The sequence below is a fragment of the Rhipicephalus sanguineus genome, chromosome 4 (assembly GCF_013339695.2).
Source record: "Rhipicephalus sanguineus isolate Rsan-2018 chromosome 4, BIME_Rsan_1.4, whole genome shotgun sequence".
NCBI lineage: Eukaryota > Metazoa > Arthropoda > Arachnida > Ixodida > Ixodidae > Rhipicephalus > Rhipicephalus sanguineus.
This window is the reverse complement of record NC_051179.1, coordinates 172,579,013-172,606,876: the sequence shown is the minus strand read 5'-3', so window position 1 is coordinate 172,606,876 and position 27,864 is coordinate 172,579,013. Positions and strand designations below refer to the sequence as shown.

The following is a 27,864-nucleotide window of genomic DNA, read 5'->3' as shown; positions in this document are numbered from 1 at the left end:
CTGGGGCCCCTTTAAGACAGTCGCCTGTGGAGGGCGGGGGCCCGGGTTCAAACCCAGCTCCACGAAGATAACTTATTTTGTTTTATTCATTTATATCTTTATGGTCATAGTCATCCTACGTGACAGAGGGCAGGAGGACAGATAGACAGCTTTCTTGTTGAGTCAGCACAGATATGCTTGCGCATTAAAAAACGCAGCATTAGTAGCTTATGATGTGCCTCAATCGCGTGCCTTCAACAACGTGTACACGAGACATTCTCAATTGTTGTACGGCTCACCTTCTTTTTTGTAGCCGTCCGCATTGCTCTTCACGTTGACCAACGTAGCATACATGCGACGAGCTTCACGTGCACGTTGTATGAAGAACACACCCACGGTTTCGCTCCGTGCGTATCCGTTGCCTGCAAGAGGTAAAAAATCCTTGTTAGTGCCGCGCGTGTCAAGTCAAGCAAGAACAGTACGCGAAATAAAACACCTTAGTACACTCGGACGCTCCCGTTTTTCCCTAGTCCAAGAAGCCGCGGTGCTACGGAGACCACCTACCTCGCAGTGAGGGTGAATTGCACGAAAACAAGAAAGCTGGCAAACGCTAGCGCACCTTTCTTTTAAAACGAGAGTGTTTTATGCCGGGGTCCACCAAGACTTCAGTGACGTATTTCCGTCACGGAAATGACGTCGAAAGTATATACACAATCAGATGGCAAAGAAAGAAAGGTACCGTCAACGGGCATTGAACCCACGACCGCTCGGTCCGCAACAACAGATGCCGGGCACGCTATCCTCTGCGCCACGGTCACAGACTCTTTCTGTGGTTATTAAGGAAAGGAAAAAGGCACCTAATTTCTGTCTGCCTATAGGCGACACGGCGCAGTGCCTTGTGGGGGTGGGGGTAAGGAGGGAATAAAAGAATAGTAGAAAAATAGAGAGAAAAGTGATAGGAGCACATCCATCCAACGAAGAGAAAAGAGGACAGGAAAGATTGGGAAACGGTCACGGGAGTTCAGGGACGGGTCCGCGAAACACAGCTAGTGGCACAGTGCACAACACCGACGAAACGGAGAAGGTCCCGACGATGAGCGGCGCACGGCATAGCGGGCGAGGAGTCCGTCACGGGGCGCCGGTCAGCGAGAGGTACGAGGAGTAATCCAGGACATCGCGGCCGGCACGTCCGTCTTGCTTGAAATCCAGCGAGCACCATCCAGACTCTGAAGGCTTTACGAACGCGCCTTCTATATCTACCACTCTCCCGGTCGGCTGGGTGGTTTTGACCTCTGGGAATGGTAAGGTAAAGTAATTCGTCATTGCTGTGGCCTCCGCGACTAGCACCTGGAACGTGTTACGCGTTCGTGCCATTCGGCGCGTTTTCAATAGAAGTTGAATTTTGTCAATGCCTTGACACACCGCCGGGTGGCGACCTTTGCCCAAGCCTCGTAAAAGCGTCGGCCTCGCTCACCATCACGCTAATACAAACCAAAAATAGCTCTGCGACGCGCGCCTGCCTCACGTGGCTGTTACACCGCATTCACGGCTCACGTGCTCGCCCTGAGAAAAATCGCGGCCGGGGGGCAGCATACGCGCTTTGCGTTTCCCTGTAGTCCGGCCGTGGTGTTCAATCACATTTTAACATGCCGCGGGATGGCGACCAAGTTCTGCGCCCAATATATGCGACGCTCTTCTAACTATCACACCTCGTTCTCTGATTACGCTTTTACCGTTAACTACTACAGCTACCACAAGGGTTTCTTTAATCATTTAACATGGACGTTAGTCGTCGGGATGGAGATGTACCACAGTGATGAAAGTGGGTGCATACACGTTGAACGGCGCCATTAGCTGCCAGACATCAATATACATTGTGCAAACTCTCTTATATCAATGTACAGTAAGCATTCAGTTACTTCTGTAAGGGCACTCTTTAATTTCGTGTTATTCCGATTCCTATGACGGAGGGATCAGCCGTGTATTTTTTTCCTTCGTCACGCAGTTCATCCTAATATAAAATACACCGATAAGCCCTACTAAACACTCTTTTTCTCCCACTTCGTGCGGGCATGATTTGCCTGAAATGGCTGATTGGTCTATACTGGATGCCTTGCGGAGTCGTAGTTGAACATATGTAATGTTTATTACATTCATCTAGAAGGGGACAGCCATGACTGCAACCACAACTGGTTTTGTCCTGACATCATACGTTTGTATGGTGTTTTTCCGAAGCAGATTGAAGCACTGGCGTGGCTCTGTGGCAGCATACTTGACTGCCATGCAGAATGTCTAGTTTTGACTGCGGCTTCAGCCGTGAGTTTTATTCCTTGCTTCCATAGGGATATACCCATCGACAACGCCACCGCCGGCACCCCATTTTCTGAGACAAGGGCTCATTCACGCTGTAGCGTTATTATTTCTAAAGTCTTGGTGGCGAATACCCGCATACCACAGGCTGTGATATGCCGGTATGTGCCACACATGATTACGAGTAGTGGACAAGGAAGCCGAGTAGGCGACAAGGAAGCCGAGTTATGCGTATCATGACCTCCCAGTCACGTTCGTCATATCCTCACCTACTGCTATGTCAATTTTGGTGCATATAAAGTTAAGGAGACGACCAGCACAGGTCCCAGACGTAGGCGGCTCGAAATAGATAGATAGATAGATAGATAGATAGATAGATAGATAGATAGATAGATAGATAGATAGATAGATAGATAGATAGATAGATAGATAGATAGATAGATAGATACGGCAAAAGTGTCTTAGGTTCGCTAAGAAATGCTTCGCATTTAAAACGACAGCCTTCACGCGCTAAATGAGGCGCCATGCAACAGTTTTTACCGAGTGTCAACCACGTATCCAAAAGCCTTTTAGATGCGAAGTATCTTAAGGCGGAGCTCAATCCGATGGTGGTGGTGGTGGTGGTGGTGTGCGGCGTGACCACCCTCACTGCGCATGCGCATACCCTCTCCACAACCTCCTCTCCACTCACCCTCTCCCCTCCCCTTCCCCTCTCCACTTTCTCTCTCCACTGTCCCTCTCCCCTTCCCCTCTCCACTTTCCCTCTCCCCTTCCCCTCTCCCCTCCCCTTTCCACTCTTCCTCTGAAACGCGGGCTAGACATGCTGAAATTCTCTCCTGCGCAACGCCGCGATGAGCTCGAGCGCATGCGCGTCCCCTCCGCTTCTCTCTCCTCTCCCACGCTACCCCCCTCTCGCCCGCCTGTCGACCGCGTTCCCCGCTCGCCCTGTAAGAATTAACGGCCAGGCTAGATGGAAGATACGACGCGCGTAGCGTCCCTCTTCACGTTCCACGGCGCGAGGTCGGTAGCATGCCCAACGAACGCCAACGGAACGCGATCGTGCAAGTGCTCCGGCTTCGCATCGCCTCATGGTCCCCTTTAGCGGGAGATGGTGTAATTTTTTCTTTTGTGCAGTCCAAGTGCCGTATTCAGCTTTGGGAGCTGGAAACGCGAGTTGGTGTTCTCGAATGCGCACTCGAACGCCATCGGCTGCGACGCCACCAGATATTATATTGGATGAAATCGAAGGAACAAGAATGTTGCAAAAAAAAAACACGGCTGATCCCTTCGTCATAGGAATCGGAATAACACGAAAGCGAAGCGTCACCTTACAGAAGTAACTGAATGCTTACTGTACATTGATATAAGAGAGTTTGCACAATATATATTGATGTCTGGCAGCTAATGGCGCCGTTTAACGTGTATGCACCCACTTTGATGATTGATCGTACATCTCCATCCCGACGACTAATGTCCATGTTAAATGATGAAACAAACCCCTGTGGTAGCTGTAGTAGTTAACGGTGAAAGCGTAATCAGAGAACGAGGTGTGATTGCCAGAAGAGCGTTGCATATATTGGACGCCGAACTTGGTCACCATCCCGCGGCATGTTAAAATGTGATTGAACACCACGGCCGGACTAGAGGGAAACGCAAAGCGCTTCGTGCCGCCCCCCTGCCGCGATTTTTCTCGGGGCGAGCACATGAGCGGGGAACACGGTGTAACAGCCAGGTGAGGCAGGCGCGCCTCGCAGAGCTATTCTTGGTTTGTATTAGCGTGATGCTGAGCAAGGCCGACGCTTTTACGACGCTTGGGCAAAGGTCGCCACCTCGCAGTGTGTTAGGGCATTGACAAAATTCAACTTCTATTGAAAACGCGCCGAATGGGATGGACGCGTAACGCTTTGCAGGTGCTAGTCGCGGAGGCCACAGCAATGACGAATTCTTTACCTTACCACTCCCAGAGGTCAACACCACCCAGCAGACCGGGAGAGTGGTAGATATAAAAGGCGCGTTCGTAAAGCCACCAGAGTCTGTGGCCGTGGCGCAGTGGTTAGCGTGCCCGGCATCTGTTGTAGCGGACCGAGCGGTCGTGGGTTCGATGCCCGTTGACGGTACCTTTTTTCTCTGCCATCTGACTGTGTATATTTTTCGACGTCATTTCCGTGACGGAAACACGTCACTGAAGTCTTGGTGGACCCCGGCATAAAACACTTTCGTGTTAAACGTAACCACGTAACCAAGTCTTTATTCTTTTATGGTCGCCACTAACCCAAACAAGTACCCAAGGGGCCGCAAAGTAGTGAAATCTTACAAATCTCTTCAGGCAACAAAAATGGAGCCAAAAATAGCCAAGCAGCCCAGACGTTTTTCCGCTGCCACCAACCTAAATAAAGTCGCCAAATTCGTACAAAGGTAGCCAAACCTTGTAACCCTGGATGTGATTATGAGAGAGGCCGTAGTAGAGGGCTCCGGCAATTTCGATCACCTGGGGTTCTTTTAACGTACACCTATATCTAAGCAGAGAACGAATTAAACGAATAGTGTCGAAGCAACTTTGGTGTAACGTTGAGAAGTAGCCCCTCTAGCATAAACGAAATCCCATAGAGGGCCTTCAACATGACGAATGAAGGGATGGGCGAGTATTTAGCATTAGCTTTATGAGATATAAATCACGTTTTCATTGCTGCCGCAATTATATGGACACTCCAGGTGAAATTCTGCCCATGCCATTTGCGTTGCCATGAGGTTTCGTGTAATAACTAAATGGATAACGTCGACCAAAGTATCGTATGTTTTCTTGTGTGAGGGAAAGCATGTGAGGACAGACGCGGATCCTAGCTCAAGCGGGGAGGAAAGGCACCGGCCCTCATCCGTTGCGCAAAGGCCCTTGAGTAGGGGGTCCCGGAAAGCGGAGGGGCGGAAGGAGGGGGGATGAACGCATTTCTCTGGGAGCAATTGCGTACTTTGTTGCGCCAGGCGCTGTTCCGCGCGTCGTATCTCGACGCGCTCATTCCTTAGTGGGTTTTCTCTTCTTTGCGCTGAAGCGACACACAGCACGAAGGTCGCTTCGCTCGCTGCAGCAACCGCGTTTCGTTACACGATCGTTTGATCGAGTTACGACACATCGGATCATAAAGAAATTAGCTGTTAACCTTACATCGTATTACATTCCAATTTATTGTTATCGAATATTCACGGCTTCAACCTTGCGGCGAAGCTGTAATTTCTTTTTTACGTCCGGCACCTCGATGATGAAAACATTGTTTACGACAGGCGGTGCCTAAGTTATGCTATGTAGTTGCGTTATATGCGGGTACTTTAAGTCTCGTGGAGCGGCGACGAAGAGGGGAAGGTAGAGGGGTGCTGAACAGTAATCCCAACTGCATGTAATGCGCCTAGTTCCACATCGACAGCGAAGCCCTTCAACATTAGAGATAACAGGTGAGTGAGGCGGCGTTAGTACTTCGGTTACGCGGACCTACAAGCGTTCTCACGCTGTCTTTCCCATTTGTCTTATGATAAAAGCACATCAGAGAAAAGAGGGAAGCTGGGGGTTCCGCTGAACTCTGGAGAATCTGTAGGGGCTCTCCAAGGCCAGAAAGTTAAGTACCCCTGTGCTAATGTCATCGACATTCTGGAGTACGGAGCATGTAGTATTCATTACATACGATAGATTGACATGGCCATTCGCACTCGTTTAACAACCATCGTGCCCATGTTCATTCTACCCCAGACACATCTCTATCCCGATGTATAAATTGCCAAAGCCACCCGTTTCACTCCCCCCAGGTTATGTTCTTACAGCGGAAAAAAATAAGGAAGTAAATATGATGAGAAAGAAAGTTGTTTCTGTAATAGAATTACGACAGCACGAACGGAGCTAGTTATATCATTTGTAAATGAATTATGAAGGCTGTTCTTAAGCTTTGACACAGCCTCATCACAATAAACCTAAGCTATGCGATCTTCGAAATGCCTCTTAAGACGTTTGGTCACTAAGCGCCAGTCTTGGGCAGTAACTAGTTGCTATTAACGCGTTACTTATAACTACGTCTGTCTAGAAATCGTAATCGTTGTTTGCCGCCCGTCTGTTGCCTTCTCCATTTCTAGTGCACCAGTGGTGAGTAGAGGGATTTGCGCAGTTTCTGTGGCACATACCCTGTCATAGTGATGATACTTTTTGTACATATATGTACAAAACAACGTTCTTGAAGCCGGTTTCAATAGCTTCGCTGTTATAAACTGGTACCACAAAATGAGGCGTACACAACGATTGCTTGTGCTGGGCCCCCTTTTAGTTTCGCTTCGTCTAGGCTTTCATCAGGTGCAATTTTGACTACCCGCATACCTTAGTATGTTTTTATTAAATAAGTTATGTCATTTCGTTTGTGATCATTTACTTATTTTATAGCGTAACGGAAAAGTTGCGACGTTACCTTTTTTAAAGTAACTGCAACAGGTTACTTTCCGAAACTTTAACTGTAACTCTTACTTTTTGGCTTAGGTAGCTGTAACTGTAACACTGTCACTTTTTGCTGGTAACGTGCCTATGACTTAAAGCACTTCCTACCACTGTGTGTGTGTGTGCGTGCGTGCGTGTGTGCGTGTGTGTGTGTGTGTGTGTGTGTGTGTCTGTGCGTGCGTGCGTGCGGTGCGTGGTGTGTTGTGTGTGGTGTTGTGTGTGTTGTGTGTGTGTGTGTGTGTGTGTGTGTGTGTGTGTGTGGTGTGTGTGTGTGTGTGTGTGTGTGTGTGTGTGTGTGTGTGTGTGTGTGTGTGTGTGTGTGTGTGTGTGTGTGTGTGTGTGTGTGTGTGTGTGTGTGTGTGTGTGTGTGTGCTTCATTCATGTAGAGAGCCGCCTCATATTGTCCTACAACTACCTGCTGACTACGTCAGCCCTAAAGCCACATGCTAGCTTTTGTGCGTAGCTTTATGGTGAAGGAAGCGGTGGATACTGGTAATTACAGGTAAATCTAGCCTTTCAACTTGTGCAGCCTATTTCACCACGATTTTGCATCCTTTTAGTTGTCGCAGCCCTTTGAATAAGTCTAAGGAGATAACAGTCGAAAGCATACCAACAGTGCGAAAGAACGAGGACGAACAAAAGAAACGGAAGACAACGGCAGTAAGATTTACATAAGGCAAACCAGTCATTGCGTAAAGATCAGGACCTAAGAGAATATGCAAAATTTAAAAAATAGCACAGGTTCTCATTTGGCTCTTCATTATCGCAAAAGTGCCGGTAATCCAAGTTTTGATAGGACAGAAATTTTGCATCGGCACAGGTATCAGCGCACATGAGAAATCATGGAAGCCATTTGCATGTCATTGGAAGGTCACAAGTGCATCAGCGAACCTTTCATAGCCTTATCACAGACAGAAGTGACATATCTCTGGGATAGTTTGACTCATTCATGTATAAACAGCCACTTAGGGTTTTTTGCAGCGAAAGCTGTTATGAGATCATTTCACGGGCCGTTTTTGGCGCCGTAGTTGTCCGCCGCTGCCGCTGCCGCCGCCGCCGCCGGTGTCCGTAACCACTATCGCTCGAAATAAGAAAAAAAAACGAACTAAGAAAAAATTTCCAGGATGGAACGGGGTTCGAACTTGGGCCATCTGCGTGGGACCCCAGTGTTGTACTCCAGAGCCATGCCGGTGCTTGTAACTGCCTTGCACGAAGACGCTACACGGGCTTCATGTCCAGAAGGAACCACATTAACATATGTAACTTAGTGTGGTAGAAGAGACAACCACGCACCACACAACGCGAATTCTGTAACCAGGCGTCACATAATGCGAATTGCGGAACGAGTGGGCTGTTGGTTGCTTCCAACGCATTACAAGGGGCTCTGCAATAATTCTTCATCGTCATCAGGCACAACACAAACAAAGTGCGCATAATGCCTCACATGTTTTTAGCGGGTACCACGGCTCTCCGTTGAATGACGAAAAATGGCATAGTAGCTGTTTCCCTATGTCACAGAAATTATGATGAGGTATAGCGTATTGGGTTCCTCGCAAGTGCACTTGCATTGGTTGCCAAGGAAGCCCATGAGCCCATCATCAATTTCCTCAGGGTCTCAATAAAGTTCTTCCCCTCTCTCTTTCTCTCTTTCTCACGTCAACGTATGTTATATTGCATGGTGGGAGAGTTAAATAGCGACCGGGGGTCACATAATGTGAATTATGTAACTGGTCAGCTGTTTAAAGCTTCCAACCCATTACAAGGGCTGAGCCACAATTCTTCATCGTCATCAGTCGTCACGTAAACAAAGCGCACATAATGCCTTACATATGTGTAGCTGCAACCTCGCTTCTGCGCACAATGATGAATAATGGCGTTGTAGGTGCTTCCCAACTTCACAAATATTGTGATTTATAGCGTAGTGGGTACCTTGCTAGTGTACTTGTATGAGTAGCCCCAAGAGAGTTTACAACGGACTCTAGAAATGCCGCTCTTCCAGCTTTCGCTGTGACTGTGCTGCGCTTTCCGCGCAGGCCTGGCGTTTTTTTTCTTAAGTCTATTTATAAGTTAGTCTTGGTGGAGATCCCGTGTTACGCATGCATAATCAAGTATAGACCTTATTTGCAAAAAACATAAAGTTTCCTTGATTTCGCGCGTCGCCTGTTTGAAATTCCTACAGATAAAGTGACGCATCCTACTAGCATTTTCTATGGTCGTGCCAATATGTTTGTTCCATATAAACGACTTGGTAAAATGAACGCCGAGATACTTATAATCGCAGTGTATGGTGATAGGGACGCCATAGATGTTATAGTGATGCTCTGATTTGGATATTTTTCTTGAGAAGGTCACGCTGCAAAACTTTTAAATGCGAAGCATTTCTTAGCGAACCTCCGGTACTTTGAGCGTTTCTATCTACGTATCTATCTATCTATCTAGCTAGCCGCCTACGTCTTGGTGCTCTCATGATCGCCTCCTTAATTTGGTGTAGGCCAAAATTTGCATGGGAGGGTAAGAGGATTTGACGAATATGATTGCCTGGTCATGACATGAATAACTTTAAAATCTTGTCGCGTACGTCGTCAAACCCTTTCCACTAGACACGTGTGGCACATACCCGTTTACCACGGGCCGCGGTGTACGGGTATGCGCCACAGGTGATTGACAGTTTATATCTACCCTCTGCCCAGGAAGTGCGAGAACAGACATTGTTAACTTAAATGCTAGAGCGTTAAGGGAAAGCAAACATCGGCAGCGTTGACTCAACAAATGGAAAGAATAAAAATTAGGATCCCAGCAGGAATCGAACCCAAACATTCTGCGTGGCAATCAGGTATTCTGCCACTGAGCCAAGCCAGGTCTTTAAATTGGTTTGGAAAAACAGCCTACGCAGGCGTAATATTGGTGCAACGCCAATTATTGTTGTGGTGCTGGCTATCTAATTTTACAAGAAAGCAATAAACACTACATGATACTCCTACGATGTCTACTCCTACAATACAGGCGTCATAGCGGATTAACGTCTGTAGTTCCAGTGTTGACTCCGCTTTTATAGCAGTCTATTAAACATTACGTTTGTATTCCTATGATTCAGCAAGCTATATTTCAGCATTGTTCGACCCGGAGGAATACATTAACGAAAGTTACATATGATATCCACATCACCACACCGTAAAGTGCACTTCGTCCACCAGAACGACGCAGTGTCCTCTTCATTTCTTACGAGGCTGGGCGATGGCCTCATGCTGACTGAGGATGATGCCAGATTGATTGACAACCGCTTTTTAGACTAGGCTACGTAGGCCACATACGCCCAGGTAGTCTACAAATACTACAAACAGCATCCACCGATGTTGGTCTACGTAGCATTATCCAGGCCTACCAGCCTCGACGGCCTATACCTCACCAACGCGAAGGGTGGCTTCAGGTTCCGACATGTCGCCGGCTGACAATTGTCGACGAAATGACCGAGACATCCACGAATGGCAACTGCTCTACTATACCACATACTTCACTACACATGGACCCCTCGTCACCACGATCCCGACCGGATCCTATAACAAGTCGTGACCAGCAGCTGGTGCTCACTGATCACGGTGATGATGCCCTTGTTCAAGAACTGTCAAGAACTTCTTGCACACATGACACGGGTTCGTGAAACGTGCGTGCGTTCTCGGGACACGTATAAGCACTACATATCAGCTTACCGCTTCTGGTGTTGGTAATACCCACGTTGCCATTGGCAGCGTTACCGAACCGTAAACAACTAGTTATATAACATATGCGGCTCTTCAGCATATATAGGTGTGCGTATAAAATTTATACAAATCTTTAGCGTCATTTTATAACGTGTCGCTCAGTAAAAAAAAAAGGTCACGCCACAGTCACCTACCCGCCGCATGCTTCGCATAACATCGACTCCCACGGTACGTGGGATCTGCCGATTTTTTTATATTTAAATTTTGAGACAAACACCTATTTTCTTTATTTATTTTCGGTAAGAGAAGCCCCTCCATGAAAGTTTCGGAAAGGGGAGTGGCCCTAGGCCTCCCCTTCCCTCCCGGATACGGGCCTGACCAAAGGTATCTCTGCGAGGCATTCTTAAGTCACCTACATCACTTGTAATTGATGAACGTAGATTCGCAGTTCTCGTATGACTCATTAGGCCCAGCATAATCCCCATGAAAACACATGAATTCATTGCGTGCAGAACGAATCTCCTATTTGCAAACTGTTATCATGCCAACCCCCTAAGTTACATCTTCTAGCAAACAGCCCAGCAGACGGGAGACAAAGAAAGAACGAAAGGTACAGACGAGCGCTGGTTCGTTCCTCCTTGGTGTCCCGTCTGCTGGCGGTTTGCTAGAAGGTGAAACCTTAGCAACTTGCCCAGCTTTCAACGCTTGTTACACATACCCCTAAGTTACAGTGGGTACCCAGTGTAATTGGGTACCCACTGTAATATGTGTGCGCGCGCGTGTGTGTGTGTGTGTGTGTGTGTGTGTGTGTGTGTGTGTGTGTGTGTGTGTGTGTGTTATGTGGTTGTCAGTGTATATATCATAATCATCACCCAGTACCTGGAGTAGCATGTCAGACGAAGAGCCAGGCTAACATCTCCACCTTTCATTAAAACATAGTTATCTCTCTCCCTCCCTCTCATTTTGGGTGAGTGCGCTTTTGTTATGGAGTGTCAACTGCTCCAAAAGATTATCATGTCTCTTCTTTTAGGTATACAATGTAGCGACTGCTCTGAATATTGTCAGCGACATTATTTTTCAACAGGAAAATGTGTTCTCCGCATTATGGTGCCCTATCACACCGACAGCAGTAGTGGTGACGTGAGAGATTCGAACAGGTCGGTGCAATACGTACGTCTAGAGTCGAATGACTTGCACTTCCCGTCTGGTGCAACCATGCCGAGGTGGAAGTAGGCGAGTGATTTCACAGGGTTGAGCGTGAGCAAAGTCCCGCCAACAAGGGCTGCCTCGCACTGTCCCGTGCGGAGTGCCAACATGGCATCATTCAGGGCCACGAGTGTCGATGAGCATGCCGTCTCGATGGCGACGCTTGGTCCTGCAGGCGCACGACGACAGAGTAAAGAACAAAAATTGTTGGTGTAGTATTGTGGCTATAAATTGCTATATCTAGTTACTCTAATTTTGATTAAGGTGCCTTGCAGATATTTCACAAATGTGGCCATTACTAACACCTTATTTATATGCACTCCAGCACAGAGACATCTCCCAAGGGTCTCGAATTCCCCCTGTCTTTAATAGTTGCATATTCCAGCTTTATTACCACATTAGCCCCATTACGCTCTCCTTGTCGGAGTTATAAAGCCATGCTCAATAATGATGATCTCTTCAGCCTTAGAAAGGTTAATGATCCTGATAGTATGACATCAGCGTGACGGTATACACACTGATTAAACTGTCGTCGCGCATCGGCCACATGATCGCATGGTAGTATGGTCCTTGCGCGCTTCAAATGACTGCAGCGTGTAAGGACAGTTCGATCCCTACTGAATTCGCAAAGCGATGCGAGATTTCTCAAAAGTTAACACAACTGTTCACTTTGTGGCAAAAAACAGAGGCTGTGGCAGCAGGGCTTCTTGAGATGCTGAGCGAACGCGGTGACGTCACCCTCGGTATGCCGCGTTATCTGCAACAGCAGCATTGCTGAAGCGTGGCCTCCCCGATTAGCTCTTTCAACGGCACGTAACAAGTTAGTCGTGGAGGCCACGCTTGAAAATACGAGTAACGGCTGTCCACGTAGTGCTCGGCAGTTTGTCGTTATTCCAGATATCGTAATCTACCTGCAGAACTGTCAGCTTCGCTATGCTTACTTGAGCCTTCGTCACATAAACAGTGCTCTCACAGTTCGGATCAGTGAGTGGCGGAAACCTTCCCTCAGAGGGCAGCACTGCTCCGCCAAAGGAACCGAAGATGACGTAGGTTTCCACGCACACGCTTTCGGTGCACTCGCCTGGGATGAGCAAGATGAACTTTAAAGACGATATTCTTTCCCATGATACTTGAACGCAGAAATTTTGGTCTGTCTGTCTGTCTGTCTGTCTGTCTGTCTGTCTGTCAACGTCTGCCAACGTTTAAGCAATTTCTGAACGCCCAGTCATCTTGAACTGGCAGTTGCGTTCATACTTGTGCACATTATCGTTCAAAAAGCAAATATTACGCATATCTGAGGCGCAACATCAAAGCGTAAGTATTAGGTGGTGCGACGCTATGCACGAAAAAGCCCTCTTCAATGCCAGCGAGAGGCGGCCGATTCAACAGAGAGGAGGCGCTGTCTGAGGCAAGGCTAAACATAAATGACCGCTTGATGAAATGATGCGGTAAAATGAAATCTGTTCAAACAAACCTCCATTGCATTTATCGTGCCAGGACGGAAATGGTACGAGAAGAGCGTAACCGCTGGCCGCGGACGAGACCAGGACTCATGTAGTACGGCCGACAGAAGACTATCGTCTTCCAACGACGTTTGCAAGCGAAGCACACAGATACCCGGCAAATTTTTTTCTTTCCCGTATTCTAAAGCTCCTGCTGCAACAACTGCAGAAAAAATTACATCGTCGAAAATAATGTCGGTCCTTGCTAGCCACGAAGTTTTATCGAATTCTAAAACCTCTTCAGCTTCACTTTAAGGCATGATGAGGCCAGAGTACCTCACATGCGCCTAAATTATTACAAAGAAATTTCATGTAAAAACGCGAAACAGCACATAGTGTGCAATATCAGAGCGCACACTGACGGGAAGGATGCATAATGGCTCAATGGCTTAAATATATGTGTCCATTTCATTTCTAGTGTTACAATAGAAAGCTTTACTTTGGCTTGCACAGTAGCTCTGCGAGTGCCGGCCGCCCTACAAGGTGGCAGTGAGCATGCGCTGCACGCAGAAGCATGACCTGTGTCCCCCGAAAGATTTTCAGGAGTCGCGTTGCGGCCATTGCGGACTACGCGAGACGCTTTCAGACGCTCTCGCACCTCCGCGAGTGCCCATTTTCAGGGTAGCTCCAAGCGAAGCATTTCTAGCGGCAGCAGTAATCTCGTTAGTGTCGCGGGAAGAGGAGTATAGTAACGGCGCTAAGCAACACATGATGAGTGGCGCTTTTGGCTGGGGCTGCAGATAATAGCGTCTATTCCACATCTGGTCCGCATCTTCCTCCGAGTTTCAGCGTGCGGTCAACTATCAGTGCTTCGTGGGCGAGCACATCACGATGGACGCACCTCTTGTATTATCTGGACGTAGGCTATTGGGGGCGCCCAAATAAATCATATTCTCGAGGATAGGGGAGCTGATACAGTTGTCAATACTTAAAAAAAAGGGAGCTCTTTCCCTATACGCCTTGTGCACCGCCTATAGAGGCGCCGCTAATAGCCACCTAGCGGGCGCCGCCGACAGTACGTGCGGGAAGCCGAGCAGACGACAGCGCTTTACACAGCTTTGCTGCGAGGAGATGGATGAAGTTCGCAGCTGCTATTTCCCCTTCGTGCGAGTGCCAGACAACTAATTCTGCGCTGGCAGCTGCAGGAAAGGCGCGGCCCTCTACGAAAGTTGACTTGTGCACGATGTTTGTCACAAACGACCGCTTAACTAAGAACGTCGCCGATTTCGAATGACGGCATGAAAGCCTGGCGCCGACGCTTCGTGCGCGACAGAGCGCGCGCATCGAAAAAAAACAAGTATAAGAAGGCGCCGAAAGCGCAATCTTTACCCTCACCGCGGAAGACGCCACTGACACAGCCAACGCACCCGAAAGATCGGGATATTCGAGAAAGCAAAGCAGCGCCAGCGGCGCTGCTTTGCTTTCTTGCAGACGAATCGGTGAGAGGATCTTTGCAGACGAATCGTTGAGAGGATCTAGCCCTTTCCCTAGCTTTCGCTCTGCTACGCACAGACGAATCATACGCACTTTCCCGAACCCAGGCGCGAGCCCATACAGGCAATGCATGCGAGCGAGGGAGAGTCAGTCAGTGGAAGTCAGACAGCGAAGAAGTTATGTCGTTCTAGTGATAGTATCGTGCTCTCGACCGCAGAAGACGTGTTGTTTGATGATCTAGTGGTGTGAGTAAAGTATCAAGAGATGACGCCGCGGGAGCAGTGACAAGTTTTGAAGAGGGTCGCCGAGGAGACATGTGATGACCGACTGCGGAGGAGAACGATCGCCCGCGTGGAGTGACTCGTCATGCCTGTGAATATGAAAGGTGTGTCGCGCAGACCTGCGTAACAAGACCCAGCTATGAGGTGCAGCTGGTGGTGAACATCCGCTTTCTTTTGTTTACAAAGGTGACGTCTCAATCACAATTCTTGTTCTTTCTGAAGTCAACCATCGCTGCATTTCCGTTTCTGTAAATAATAAATATAGAACTTAGCTTGTAATGACGCGGTACATGTACCACGCTAGTACAAGCTATTCATGGATCTATTCATGGATGACCAATTCGCCCGAACTACAACACTTCTGAATTATAGAACGTTTGAGCGAAGTGCCCTTGGGGGGCGCGGCGGTCGAACCAAACCAACACATGTTAAGGCTGATAACTTTGGTCGTCTACCAGTGTCAACATGATCGAGTGCACCCAGCGAGCACCGATATGGCAGAACGAAAGCATTAGAACAAGAAGCGACGTGTTAACTTGCACAATGACGAGGCGGCTCGCCTTTGCCAACGAACAGCGGCAGTCCATTGCTTCCGTCGCCCTTGCTCAGGAGGCCTTGCGGTAAGTGACTAAAACCGTGTTCCGGGCGCGTTTTTGTAGGTGTTTGAGCACTTCACTCCACAGCAATTGTTATTCGACATCCCTTGACGTTTCGGCTACCACACATACAACGAACGTTGATTACTTCACTACGGAAACGTGAACAACGCTGAAACACGCGTACAACGACGTAGGAAACCACGGCGGCCGTCTGCTTGCTTTCCCGAGAGTAATGACCGAGTTCGCCGCCTATGGCGCTTCCGTCGGCGCGCACTAGGCGTATAGAGAAAATTGGGGCAAGCAAAGCTTCGCGTGTGCGGGTCTGACATACTACTTCATCTCTTCCTTTGTTTTCTTTCTTTCTTTCTTTCTTTCTTTCTTTCTTTCTTTCTTTCTTTCTTACTTTCTTTATTCTTTCCTTTCTGTCTTTCTTTCTTTCTTTCCTTCTTTTTAGGAGCAAAGCTCCTTAGGCGCGCACGCCGCCGTCGCCGTTGAAGCTCCCTTCTCTTAAGCATCGCTTTGGGTTGCAGTGGCCAGTGATTTAAGAGGAAATGTTTAGGCCTTGAACGCTTTGGTTGTGCCGCACCAGCAATTCGAGGTTAAAAGATATAAGCTCAGTGCACAACTGGTTATAATGGTCGTCTTGACTTTCACCACCTTTATCGTGGATTGTGAAACGACAACCATCATTCTAGCACACTGCGAGCGCCTTGTCGAAGGTAGGAGCAGACGCTGTCCCCACCCGGCGCCGGCGCAAAACCAATACCCGGAAACACTGCCGCTCCGGTGTCCCGAAGAATTACGTCATGATGACGTCACCGACACCATCTTGAATAATTTGCTAGTTCGGCGGCCTTTTAAAAGGGGCCGTAACTGAAGGTGAAATTGGCGCTAGTGTTCAAGCAGCCAATGGCAGCCTGCCGCCGTGCCGGCAAAGCTGTGCACCCCGCGCCGGCCGCGGAGGCCGCGCGCGCGCCGCGACGCTAGTTTTGAATTCCTCGAAAGTTCCGTTGTAGCACGAAGCGAGTGCTGAGAGCGGGCACCAGGCTGGCCGTGCAGGGAGGCTATGCTTGGCGGACACCTGCAAGTCTCCCGTTGTGGTTAGCGAGTCATTATTCGCTCTTGAGACTTATCGGAGTGGTCGTTATGTCAGCCGTGCTCCGTCGCCGCCATACAGGAGCCCGCCCTAGTCGCCGGCCTTGATATGAAGTTTCGTGATGTTCCGTTACATGAAGCGAGCTTTGGCCGGCGTGTGGAGTTTTCGTGGTGTTTGCGTGTTGTGCGCTCTTGCCGCCGTGGTGGTTAACGGCACGCACCATTCGTACATCATGGAACGGTGCACGGATACTTCAAGACCGGCCGAGTTCCGCAAGATTCTTCGAGGTTCCGAAAAACTAAAGGTGAGCATGCGGCTTGCGTTCGCAGCCACACATTTACGAATTGCAGTTGGACAACACAGTTATTGTTTTTTTAATTACGGCTGAATCGTGAAAAGCACGATGTTGCAGTTAATATCGCTGTTTCCTAGAAGGAATGAAATTAAAGAACTTGAACTCGTAGTTTAACTTTTGCGTCTATGACAGAACTGCGTGATGGAAGTGCGTTTTGCTTTTTTTGCCTGTTTATCACTCGCCATCGTTTAAATACGCGTTCCTCAGACTCAATAGGCAGTTTTAGAATAGCGTACGAAAAGCTTTGCGTTGGCTTTTGGCGCAACTGTCATGCGTCGTACGCTAACCGCTTGCGGGCTCCCGTAGTGACGGAAATAGCGAGCCGCAAACGCTAAAATAGCGCACGCTATTCTAAACTGCCTAATGTATCGCAGCTTGCACTGAGCCGAGACGACGAAACTACGTTTGCCTCATGCGACTGCGTAATTTGTATCGTTGGAATTAATAGTTTTCAATTGCTTTATTTCAGGACGGAAACGTTTTCGGAGTATTCGAGAAGGCAAGAACTGATGCGTTTGCCAAGGAGGGGTTAACAGCTGTAGAATCAGCGCTCTGCGAAGTCTCGATCCGCAACTCAAGTGGACCAGCTTTCTACCCTGCCCCCAGTGCTTCTTCCCGGTGCGTGAATATGCTGTGTACTTACGGCTGAAGAAGTAGTTTGTGTGTTTATATATTGTCTCTGTTATTGCCTATGGAAAAACCGCTCTAAGGATTCATGTGTAGGCATGAGACATGTCCTATATGCAGAATTTTACTGTTTGTGTTTATCACAATGAAGTGCTCAGTGTACCCAACATGACGTCCTCCCTTCAGTGGCGTTATATTCAGCTAGGCATTGTATCCGCGGTGAAAGAAAAGCTGCGTATAGTCTTATTTCACCTGGTCGTTCTTCGAATGTCATGTGCTGCTGCATCAACTGACCATGGCCTGCATCCCGTTGCCACCAACTAACTTTCAAGTAGTGTTCAAGTACCATATATTGTGTCTTGCTCTTTTTAGCGCAATGTACTACTTACTGTGCTAAATCTTATCTTTTTCATTTTGTTTATCTGGTGAAGGTGTCCAGCATTTCATGTATATTTGTGCAAAATCTGAGCAAATATGTAAGTGGTTGTTTTGTGTTTCGTATCATTTCAACGGTTAATAAGTAAATCATTGCAATATTATTTCATATTTACATATTTTGCGCTTCGTTATGTTTTTGTCATGCACTGACATTTCTTTAAACTACATGATTACCGCTCATCAGAGGCTCCTCTGCACTTTGTTCGGTGTTGCACCAAATGAAAATCGTGTTTCGTATATGTGTGTACGTCAAAGGGCCTACACTTTCCAATGTGTTCGATTTTTTAATTTCTAAATTTTACAATGAACTTTTGTGTTTAGTCATGCACACACTGTGAATTCTTCCCTTCTGTTCTTCTCCTGAACTTGTATCGTGTCCCATTACATGCAAATCTTGAGTTTCGGAAACAGAACAATAAAAAGAGGTAACAGAAATGTTGTAGGTGGATTCATCCTTTATGCTCTAGCACATGCTGGCTGCGGGCAAACGCGAATGCGCGGCCAAGCACAGCACGCGCGCGAGCGCACGCGAACAAAAAAAAAAATCCCGGCGCAGGGCTTGGCGCAGGGCATAGGAGAGGAGAAAAAGCAAGCGTACAAAATAAAAAACGGTGCGCGGCATGGGAGAGGAGGAAAAGGAAGCGCACAAAAAAAAATAGAAAGAAAACGGCGCGCGGAGAGGGAGGAAGAGGGGGTGGAGGACGAGCGGCTGTTGTTACTGTTGCCCTGACGACGTAAGCAACGTAATCGCTACGTCATCGCCCTTTGAGCTTGGCGGCCTTCTGCAAGGGGCGTAACTCAATAGCGCTCTCGGCGCTGTCGGCGCTTGCGTCGGCGGAGCGTTTGAATTTCGCGTCCTATGGGAGGTATACGAAGAAACCGACCCTTGGCAAAACGACAAGGAGCGCGCGCAGCGTTTCGTCGCCGCCGTTAGAGTGATCTAGAATAGGGGGAGTGTCCAAAGCGCCGCGCGAATACATGGGAGGAGCGAGGGCCTTTTGCGGTGAACTTCCGCGCCGCGGCGCTGCCGTGCCGGACCCGTGGGCTTTCTCCGCGGCGGAAGCCGCGTCAAGCTAAAATTGTGGAAATTTGGGAAAAATTTAATACTGCGTCACTGTAACATAGTACTGCAGCGACTCATCACACAGAGAACGCGTTTGTGTGTTTTGAAACGGGGTTTTTGTATATATCTTCGCAGCTGGTTTGTCACCGCATTGGTCCACACTTCCGCGGCTGTTTGAGGAACGCATCCGGCGCACACTTCATCGTGAGAAAAGGCGCTTAGCTTACTTTCGTGTGGAATGACGAACGTAAACTTGCTGCAGGAGAGAATAAACTGGAGATTACCAGGAGAACGTAGCACATATGCACGTAGTAACTAGCTCATGCATGCTAACGCGTTTGCACCCTTCATATCTTTTATTTCGTGCATTCGATTTGTTTTACAAAACTGCCTCCGGCGCTCTGCTGTTTCAAGCCGTTTCACGCGAAGCCGAATGTGTCAGTCGGCGTGACCGCGGTACCAAAAGTAAAAAATTACTCGTAACTCGCGTCTCGTTCACTTGGTATACACGAAAATTGGCACGGAGGGGCACGAATGTACGTATGCCCAACACGACCGACAGGTCATGGCATCACTAACTTGACATGTTTGCCATTTGCGTAACGACTAACAATAATAATATGGTGTATGGCGCGCAAACCCGCTTTCAGCCAGAAATAATTCTGACGATGTGTGGTCTGACGATTTGTTTCCGTCAGGTTATAAAAAACGTGGTGGTCACCAATATCGATGTCAACATGTTAGACATACCCATACATATTGAAAAACTGACCGCGTAGGTAAAATGTATGCGAAAAAATTACATGAAAAAAAAAACATGGTTCCTTATGCATTCGCCGCAGATGACTCGAAAACGAAAGCCATTTTTTCGTCAGTCGATGCATTGATCCTACCTCGCTCCTCTCCGAAAGCTTTCTGCACATAACTTGGTTTCGGACTGCCCACAGGATTGAAGGCATTGCAAGCTTTCTGCACCTCACCTGCTTTTACATTGCCTACATCGGGGGCCGATCATGGAGGCAATGGAAAGCGACCATGTCATGTGATGGCGTTATCATATTACGTCACGTTGAATGACGTCATAATGACGTCACAAGTTCTGTCGACGTCATCGCGTGATGATTTTGTGCATCACTCGTGTTAGCTACGCGGGACTCCGATGGTCAATTTTCGTGTTTGATGAGGCAGCTAAGGCTTTAGCGTTAAAAATAAAGGGTATATATATAACGCTCGCCGTTAGCTTCGTGGAGGATCTGCGTTTCGTGGCGTAGTGGATAGCGCCACTCGCTGCGGAGCAAGAAGTCCCTGGTTCAATTCCGCGCTTCGGAAGCATTTTTCTGAATTATTTTTCTTTGGGGCTTTTATATATATATACATACTTATACATATACGGTGCATGACGGCGGCGACGGCGACGGCAAAATCCAGCCGAGACTGTCCATATAATTGCTATCGCAATAAAAAGACAAACCAAAGAAAATGTAACGATAACAGTGCAACATCGTGTATGCCTCACTTCATGTTACGAGTTATCGCCCGAAAACAAACGTGATTCTCAGTTCAGAGCAGCTGATTGCACGCGTCTGCGGTACAAAAGAGGTTTGCTTTACCCGTCTGGTCATCTCTTTATATTTATTCAAGAGATGAGCAGACTCGCTATTTAAGTACTCTCGGAGCATCAGCACGAAATTGTGGCGGACGCTATATTGAGGTCATCAGATAAAAGCGGGAAATTGCGGTCGGGTGGCCTGTTGGCGCGCACTCAACTGCCGCAGAAACAATTGTATTTTATGTAACTACTCGTCCACATATTCTCGTAAAGTCTCTGAACCGGGTGAACGCTAACCTCCGAGAACCGTGAAAACATCTGAAGTTGAGAATGAGCTGTTTGAAACTGTTTTCATTTCGTATGCTGAAGGCTTGAAGCAATGCACGCATCTCGCGCGAACGTTTCATACTGACGTTCAGCGATCCAATGCAACATGCGATAATATATATATATATATATATATATATATATATATATATATATATATATATATATATATATATATATATATATATTCTTACAGTATTTTCGTTCAGGCAGCTTGTACAGCAAGAATGGGGGCATTTGCAACTTTCTTTCATGATATCTGGATATTTGTAAAGCATTCTCTATATTACGCCTTTTATGCAAAAACTTGTGGAATAAGGTTAGTTTACCTGGCATTGCTTTTCGTTCAAATGTTTGCGCACGGTGAGCCTTGTTGTACGCTACCTCAGAAATAAAAATAAGCCAACAGCATTGCGGTCGTATGGCCATCTCTACTCTTTTTTACCTTTTTTTTTGTTTCCCTTGCGTCTTCCCGGTGTGTTCCGTACATAATAAAGAGCTTGTGGAGGCTAATGAATTGTCAAATAAAGCGGCGTGCATATGGCTAGCAAACCAGTGGCGACTATGAGTAAAAAGCTCGTGAAGTCACTGCGCCCAAGTATTTCAGCTGACTGCGCGTGCAATTTGCTTTTTTTATTACTCTTAAATCGTGCATGCGTGATGCTATTGCCCGATTACTCGTGCGAATAGGGTTGCTTTTTTTCGTTCTTTGCTTGTGCGCGTCCGTTTTGCGCGTTTTTACACACGCACCAACGTTCTCGAACTCTGTGACCGGAACTAGGCCACGCTGATGCCGCTTGACACATGATTTTTTGCATTCTGTTGTTGCCCCAGCACTAACACAACGCTTAAAGATGGATAAGTTTCATTCCGCACCGCATTACTAAAGTTAAGTAGACTTCAAGCGCCCTGTGTGGAAACGCGGCGCAAAAAACTACAGCGCGCAGCAGACGCCCCTCGCTTTCCGCGCGCTTCCCGGCGCGGAAAGCCCACGGGTCCGGCGCAGCAGCGGCGCGGCGCGGGAGTTCACGACAAAAGGCCCACGCGGCAGCCGGCGCTTTGGACACTCCCCCTATTCTAGGTCACTCTACCGCCGTCGAAGCTCCCTGCCGCATCACCCCTAGCACCCCTCTCACTGCGCTGCGCGACGCACTCAATCGCTCAGTCGTTCCCGCCACCGAGCGCAGCAGACGCTGTCCCCACCCGCTCCCCATCATGACGCCTTCATGAAAGCCAGCAGCGAGATCAGGCGCATAGTCGTTTGCGTCCCATTTCTAAGGGGCTTCGCTCATCGGTTGTATTCGTACACGGAACTACTAGTTTTCTTTCTCTCTTTCTTTCTTTCTTTCCTGCGTATTGCGCAATGCCCCATCCTTACGTTTCACCTCATCCATGCCGGGAATCGGATGCTTGAACCCACGTGCTTAGCAGTGCGACACTTCTGTAGCTGCCGGCAACAATGACTACTCTCCTTGAAACAATTCAATGCAACAATGAAAGACGACAATAAAATGTGGTGACGTCAAATGACAAGTGACCTCGATCAAAAATCATATTTCCATATGAGAAACGGCTGGTCACCGACAAGCCCACAATCGAGACAACATTCGTCATTACAAAACGGCTCATACAAGTATGCTTGTGACACGCGCGCCTTCGAGGGCCTATAGGCCCCGTCCACTGACCAGAGGGAGCTGCGTTGCTCGCACTGGCCCGTGCCAAGTTCGCTGCCATTGGCCGTTAGGGGCACGCAGAAAACAGACGCGCGAACGCGTCGCCCGTGTAGCCCGGCCGCAGTCCGCCCACGAATGAATGGAGAGAGACGCGCGTCGCGTTCCATTTTTTTACCGGCCCCGTCTCAAAGTTGTTTTTTTTTATCCGCTAGACTGTGCGTTCTGGCGCTGCAGTCACACTGCAAAACTCGACTGCACGGTGCCTATTTGTGTACACCTGCATTTCTGTACAATGACCAGCGCCGGGCTTTTCGTGAACTATTCCGCCGGCGTCGCCACGGAAATCTGTAACTCATAGAAGCTTCGCTTAAAAAAAGTCACACCATTTCACGCTAAAGGGGACCATGCCGCGATGCGAAGCCGGAGCACTTGCACGATCGCGTTCAGTTGGCGTTCTTTGGGCATGCTACCGACCTCGCGGCCTGCAACGCGAAGAGGAACGCTACGCGCGTCTTGTCTTCCCTCTAGCCTGGCCGTTAATTCTCACAGGGCGAGCGGGGAACGCAGCCGCCGGCAGGCGTGCGAGATGGGGGCAGCGTAGGAGATGAGAGAGAGGGGGAGAAGACGTGCATGCGCCGGTGCTCATCGCGGCGTTGCGCAGGAGAGAATTCCGGCATGTCTAGCCCGCTTTTCAGAGGAAGAGTGGAAAGGGAGAGGGGGAGTGGAGGGGCGGAGTGGAGAGGGGGAGGGGAGAGGGAAAGTGGACACGGGGTAGTTGAGGTGGGGAGAGGATAGGGAGAGTGGAGAGGGTATGCGCATGCGCAGTAAGGGTGGTCACGCCGCACACCACCACCACCGGATTGAACTCCGCCATAAGATACTTCGCATCTAAAAGTTGGAACCAGTCTACTCTGTGAAGGCGGGCGACCAGCGGAGCTGATGGGTGCACTCCCATCTGTGCTCTCGTCGGCGCTTTTAACACGAAAGTGTTTTATGCCGCGGTCCATCAAGTACTTCCGTTTCGGATATGACATTGGTAAAATGGACGCCAACGGGGGAGGAAGAAAAACCCAACAAAAAGATCCGCCGCAGGGAATCGAACCCACGACATGCGAGAGCGACGGTAAGCGCCCGATGCTCAACCGACTAAGTTACTTTGGCAGCGGCTGGATACTTCATGAACGCGACTTATATGTTTCACACATTCTCTCGCGCACAGTGCTCTTTGTTGGCGGTGTAATTAGGCGGGGCGGGGCGGAGCGGGGCGGGGCGGTGCCGCTGTTTGTGAGAGGTGAAAAGAAGTAATGCGTTACGATGGACACTTACTAGTGCTTACTCCGAGATTGCGCGCGAATCAGAGGTCATGCTTAAGGCGTCTCGATACCAGCGAGAGACACTGGCCGTGCTGGCGTCGCCGTGGCACCCTAGACGCTGTTACGGTCATTGCCTTTTGCTTCGTGTTAGCATGCACCAGCTCATCGGAGTAGAGCAGGTTCCATATGCACCAACGGGATTTCTCTGCGCCGACTGCTTCGACTGCGAGAGCACCGACTAACAAAACCGCTCCAATACTCGATATGTTTGCACAGCGCTACGTAAACGAGGACGTATGAAAGGACACAACACGGCGGCTGTGTCGGCCAGCGGTTTTCTCGCGCTACTTCGTTTTTACTTAAGGGCAACATTTGCCACGTGGAACCAAGGCATTTTCGTTCAAAAAAGAGGCGTGTGTATCGGTTCATGCACACGCCAGTCTTAAGTGACATTTTTCTTGCTTATCGTGACCGACTACTTCTTAGCAGGGCTGGGCAGTATCGCGATACAAGAGTATCGCGATAGTATTTCAGAGATACTTTTGAGTATCTGTATTTCTTTATCGAGATACATTTGAAAAATGTATTTGTATCTCAGTAGTGAAATATATTTACGATGTATCGCCGGTATCGCGATACTATGCTGGATGCGGGTATCTCGTTACATTGTTTTTTTGTGTCGGAAATGAGTTGAGGCGTGTTTCCAATGGAGGAATGGCGTTTCTTTTTTTTCTTTTTTGTACCAAGACAAGCAAAGGCGCGTCGCCGGTCGCCCACAGATAGGGCGGCGATGGTTTCCGCTCATGCACAGAATGGTCCATGTGGTAAAGCGCGCGACGCCGCAGACGGCAGATTCGCGGGGGCAGTGTTGTCGGCCTCTGCCGACGAACGTCGCTGTCTGTCAAGGTCAGTGCAGCACGCCTAATTTTTTTCGGGTGGCAAGCTATTACTTCGCGACCCCCCGCGCGGATATTGCATTGGAACAGGCTTTGCAATGCTTCGCGTGCATTCAGTTCTCAAAGCGGCGGCACTTCCAAAAAAAATTACACCATCTCCCGCTAAAAGGGACCATGAGGCGATGCGAAGCCGGGGCACCTGCACGATCGCGTTCCGTTGGCGTTCGTTGGGCATGCTACCGACCTCGCGTCGTGGAACGCGAAGGGGGACGCTACGCGCGTCGTATCTTCCATCTAGCCTGGCCGTTAATTCTCACAGGGCGAGCGGGGAACGCGGTCGACAGGCGGGCGAGAGGGGGGCAGCTTAGGAGAGGAGAGAGAAGGGGAGGGGACGCGCATGAGCTCGAGCTCATCGCGGCGTTGCGCAGGAGAGAATTTCGGCATGTCTAGCCCGCGTTTCAGAGGAAGCGTGGAAAGGGGGAGGGAGAGGGAATGTGGAGAGGGAGAGGGCTGAGGGAACGTGGAGAGGGAAAGTGGGAGGGAAATGGAGAGAGGAAGGGGAGAGGGAAAGTGGAGAGGGAAAGTGGGGAGGGGATGGGGAGAGGGAAAGTGAGGAGGGGAGGGGGAGAGGGAAATGGGAGAGTGTGAGTGGAGAGGAGGTGTGTGGAGAGGGTATGCGCATGCGCAGTCAGGGTGGTCACGCCGCACACCACCACCACCACCACCGCCGGATTGAGCTCGACCTTAAGATACTTCGCATCTAAAAGCAGCTCCCGTAGTCGCGGCGGAAGGGACTAGAAGATGGCTATCTTTGACGCGCTTTCAGCCACCTCTGCATCGTCAGGGTGCGTTCCTAATTGATTATATGCGTGAACCGGTCTTTTGTGGTAGCAGGCTCCCACACCGCCGGAGCCGACTTCGCCTGTTGCGGCTTTCTGAAATGGGTGCTGGTAGCGTCGGTGGTGGTGACAGCTTCATTGAAGCCGACAGGGTCAGACGGCTTAGGATTCCGAAGATGGGGACACACTTCGGATTCTGAACAGTCAGAACAACCCAAATGAGGGCAGAAGCGTTTCGGTATCTAGATGACCCGAGAAGAGATATCGCCGCGCTGCAGGGCAATCCGGCTATGAAGGCGATATTTATTCACTATAGCACGAATTTGTGCTCGCGTTCAGCGCTAGACAGACTTTTTTGCTTTCGTGAATCTTCTGCTCAGGCTAAACCGATGCTGTTAGAAGACAGCCTATTTGAGATGCTCACACAGCAACCTTCTCAGCAAAACAGATCTTATACGTGCAAAGTAAATGCATACTTTTTCTCAATTCACTGGTGTTCATTAGTGATTTGGGTGCTATTTCTAGCATAGCTTAGTTTGTCCGCCAAGTATGTCGATTTCGGTGTCCAATCCTTGTTACTGTCGCTGTGAAATAGTGTATTTTTATTGCAATTGATACTTGTAATTATGTCAATATTGTTAATTATGTATTTGTCCACCCCTCCCATGCAATGTCTTAATGGCACTGAGGTTACTGTTATAAATAAATAAATGAACTGAACGTTTCGATGCGCTGTAACTTTAATTACAACATTATGCTGCAATAATAAGTGTCTTTGCGTAGTATGAGCATCCTTGAAATGAAAAAAGTATTCCAGTATCTGTATCGCTGTAACTGTATTCCGGAATACATTTTTCGTCTTGTTGCAAAAGTATCTCCGAAATATCCCGTTACGTTAAAAGCAAATGTATCTCAGTATCTGTATTTTAGGCTTCCAGTTCATGTATTTTGATATCTGTATTCCGGAATACTTTTCTGAGTATCTCTGCCCAGCCCTGCTTCTTAGCTGTCTCGAGAAAAACACTGTTGTAAAAGCTTTCCGTTTTGTCGACGACTTTTTTTTTGCTTTTTGATTGTGATTACAGGGGCTCTGAAGCTACTGTTTCAAAGTGTTATGTGATTTTAAAAAGTGGATGTCCCCACTAATCCTGACGCATGAGATGCCGCATGATACCTCGTTAAGGTTTTTAGATTTGCGCTTAAGCATTTCTAGCGATCACCTGTACTGGAAGTATGAGCCCCGAGGAAGCAAACCACTTCTACCATGTCTGTCAGCTCATTCAAAGCATGTAAAAAGAGGCATTGCGAATCTTTGATTCACCAATGTTCTCAGGAAATCTTGCGGCCACACTTTGAAATGCAGCTTTCTTGAGCAGGCTTCCCGTCTAACAAGTGCCGGTTTTCCTGAGCTTGTGCTGGTTTCGGTGGCGGAAAAAATGTTTAGGAGCATTAATCAGGGAGGTGAAGCACCAGCAAGACGTGCCGCTAGAGATAATAAACGAGTCGCGGTGCTCCCCTACCTGCATAAGACTTCGCACAACTTGGCAAAGATAGTGGACAAGGTAGACGTTTAGGTTGTATTCTCAGCTCCGGCCAAACTATCAGTGCTTTGTAGGCGCGTGAATGCCCAAGCCACACGAAAGAGCGTTTGTATAACAAAACACAAGAGCACTTCGTAGCATGCGCTGTGGGTGTTGTGCACTTGATCTCGTTATCTTGTGGTAAGAGACAGAAAGAGGGAATGTACGAAGTACGTTGGGCAAACGGGCAGATGCTTGAATGAGCGTTTAAAAGAGCATCGCTATCATGTCACCACAGCTTTTCAAGGTCACCTCGGCATGCGTTGTAGAGTTTGTGGTTGTAAACCAGAATTTGAAAAGTGCGCCGTTGTCTCGAAACACTGTGAGCAGCTTACGCGAAAAGCGTCCCTTACCGAAAAGGAAATCGCGTATCTGGCTGTCACGCAAGAGGTTCGTGCGTTTGTGCTGATGTGTGCTGGTGTTATCAGCTGTATATACCTATAGCCTATTCGCTAATAAAATTTAGTTGAAGTCAGCGCCTTTCTTGTGTCCTTTCATACGTCCTCGCTTACGTAGCGCTGTGCAAATATGTCGATTATAAATCACCGACTAGCCCATGCTGCCGTTCTCTCAAATGCTGCAATACGCGTTGGAGAAGGGACACGATTTTGACGGGTGAATGTCGTGCCTTGGT

The 27,864-nt window shown here is 48.6% G+C and overlaps 1 protein-coding gene across 1 annotated transcript in view; it reads right to left on the bottom strand.

Annotated features, from left to right (window-relative positions):
* Positions 1–27,864, bottom strand: part of LOC119391856 (fatty acid synthase-like) — a 200,923-nt gene that overhangs the window by 137,030 nt on the left and 36,029 nt on the right. The window contains exons 3-4 of the mRNA XM_049415421.1: positions 11,627–11,827; positions 279–401 (exon numbers count right to left, since the gene is read on the bottom strand). Of these exons, the coding sequence (XP_049271378.1) occupies positions 279–401; positions 11,627–11,827 (324 nt within the window). The remainder of the gene's footprint in view (positions 1–278; positions 402–11,626; positions 11,828–27,864) is intronic.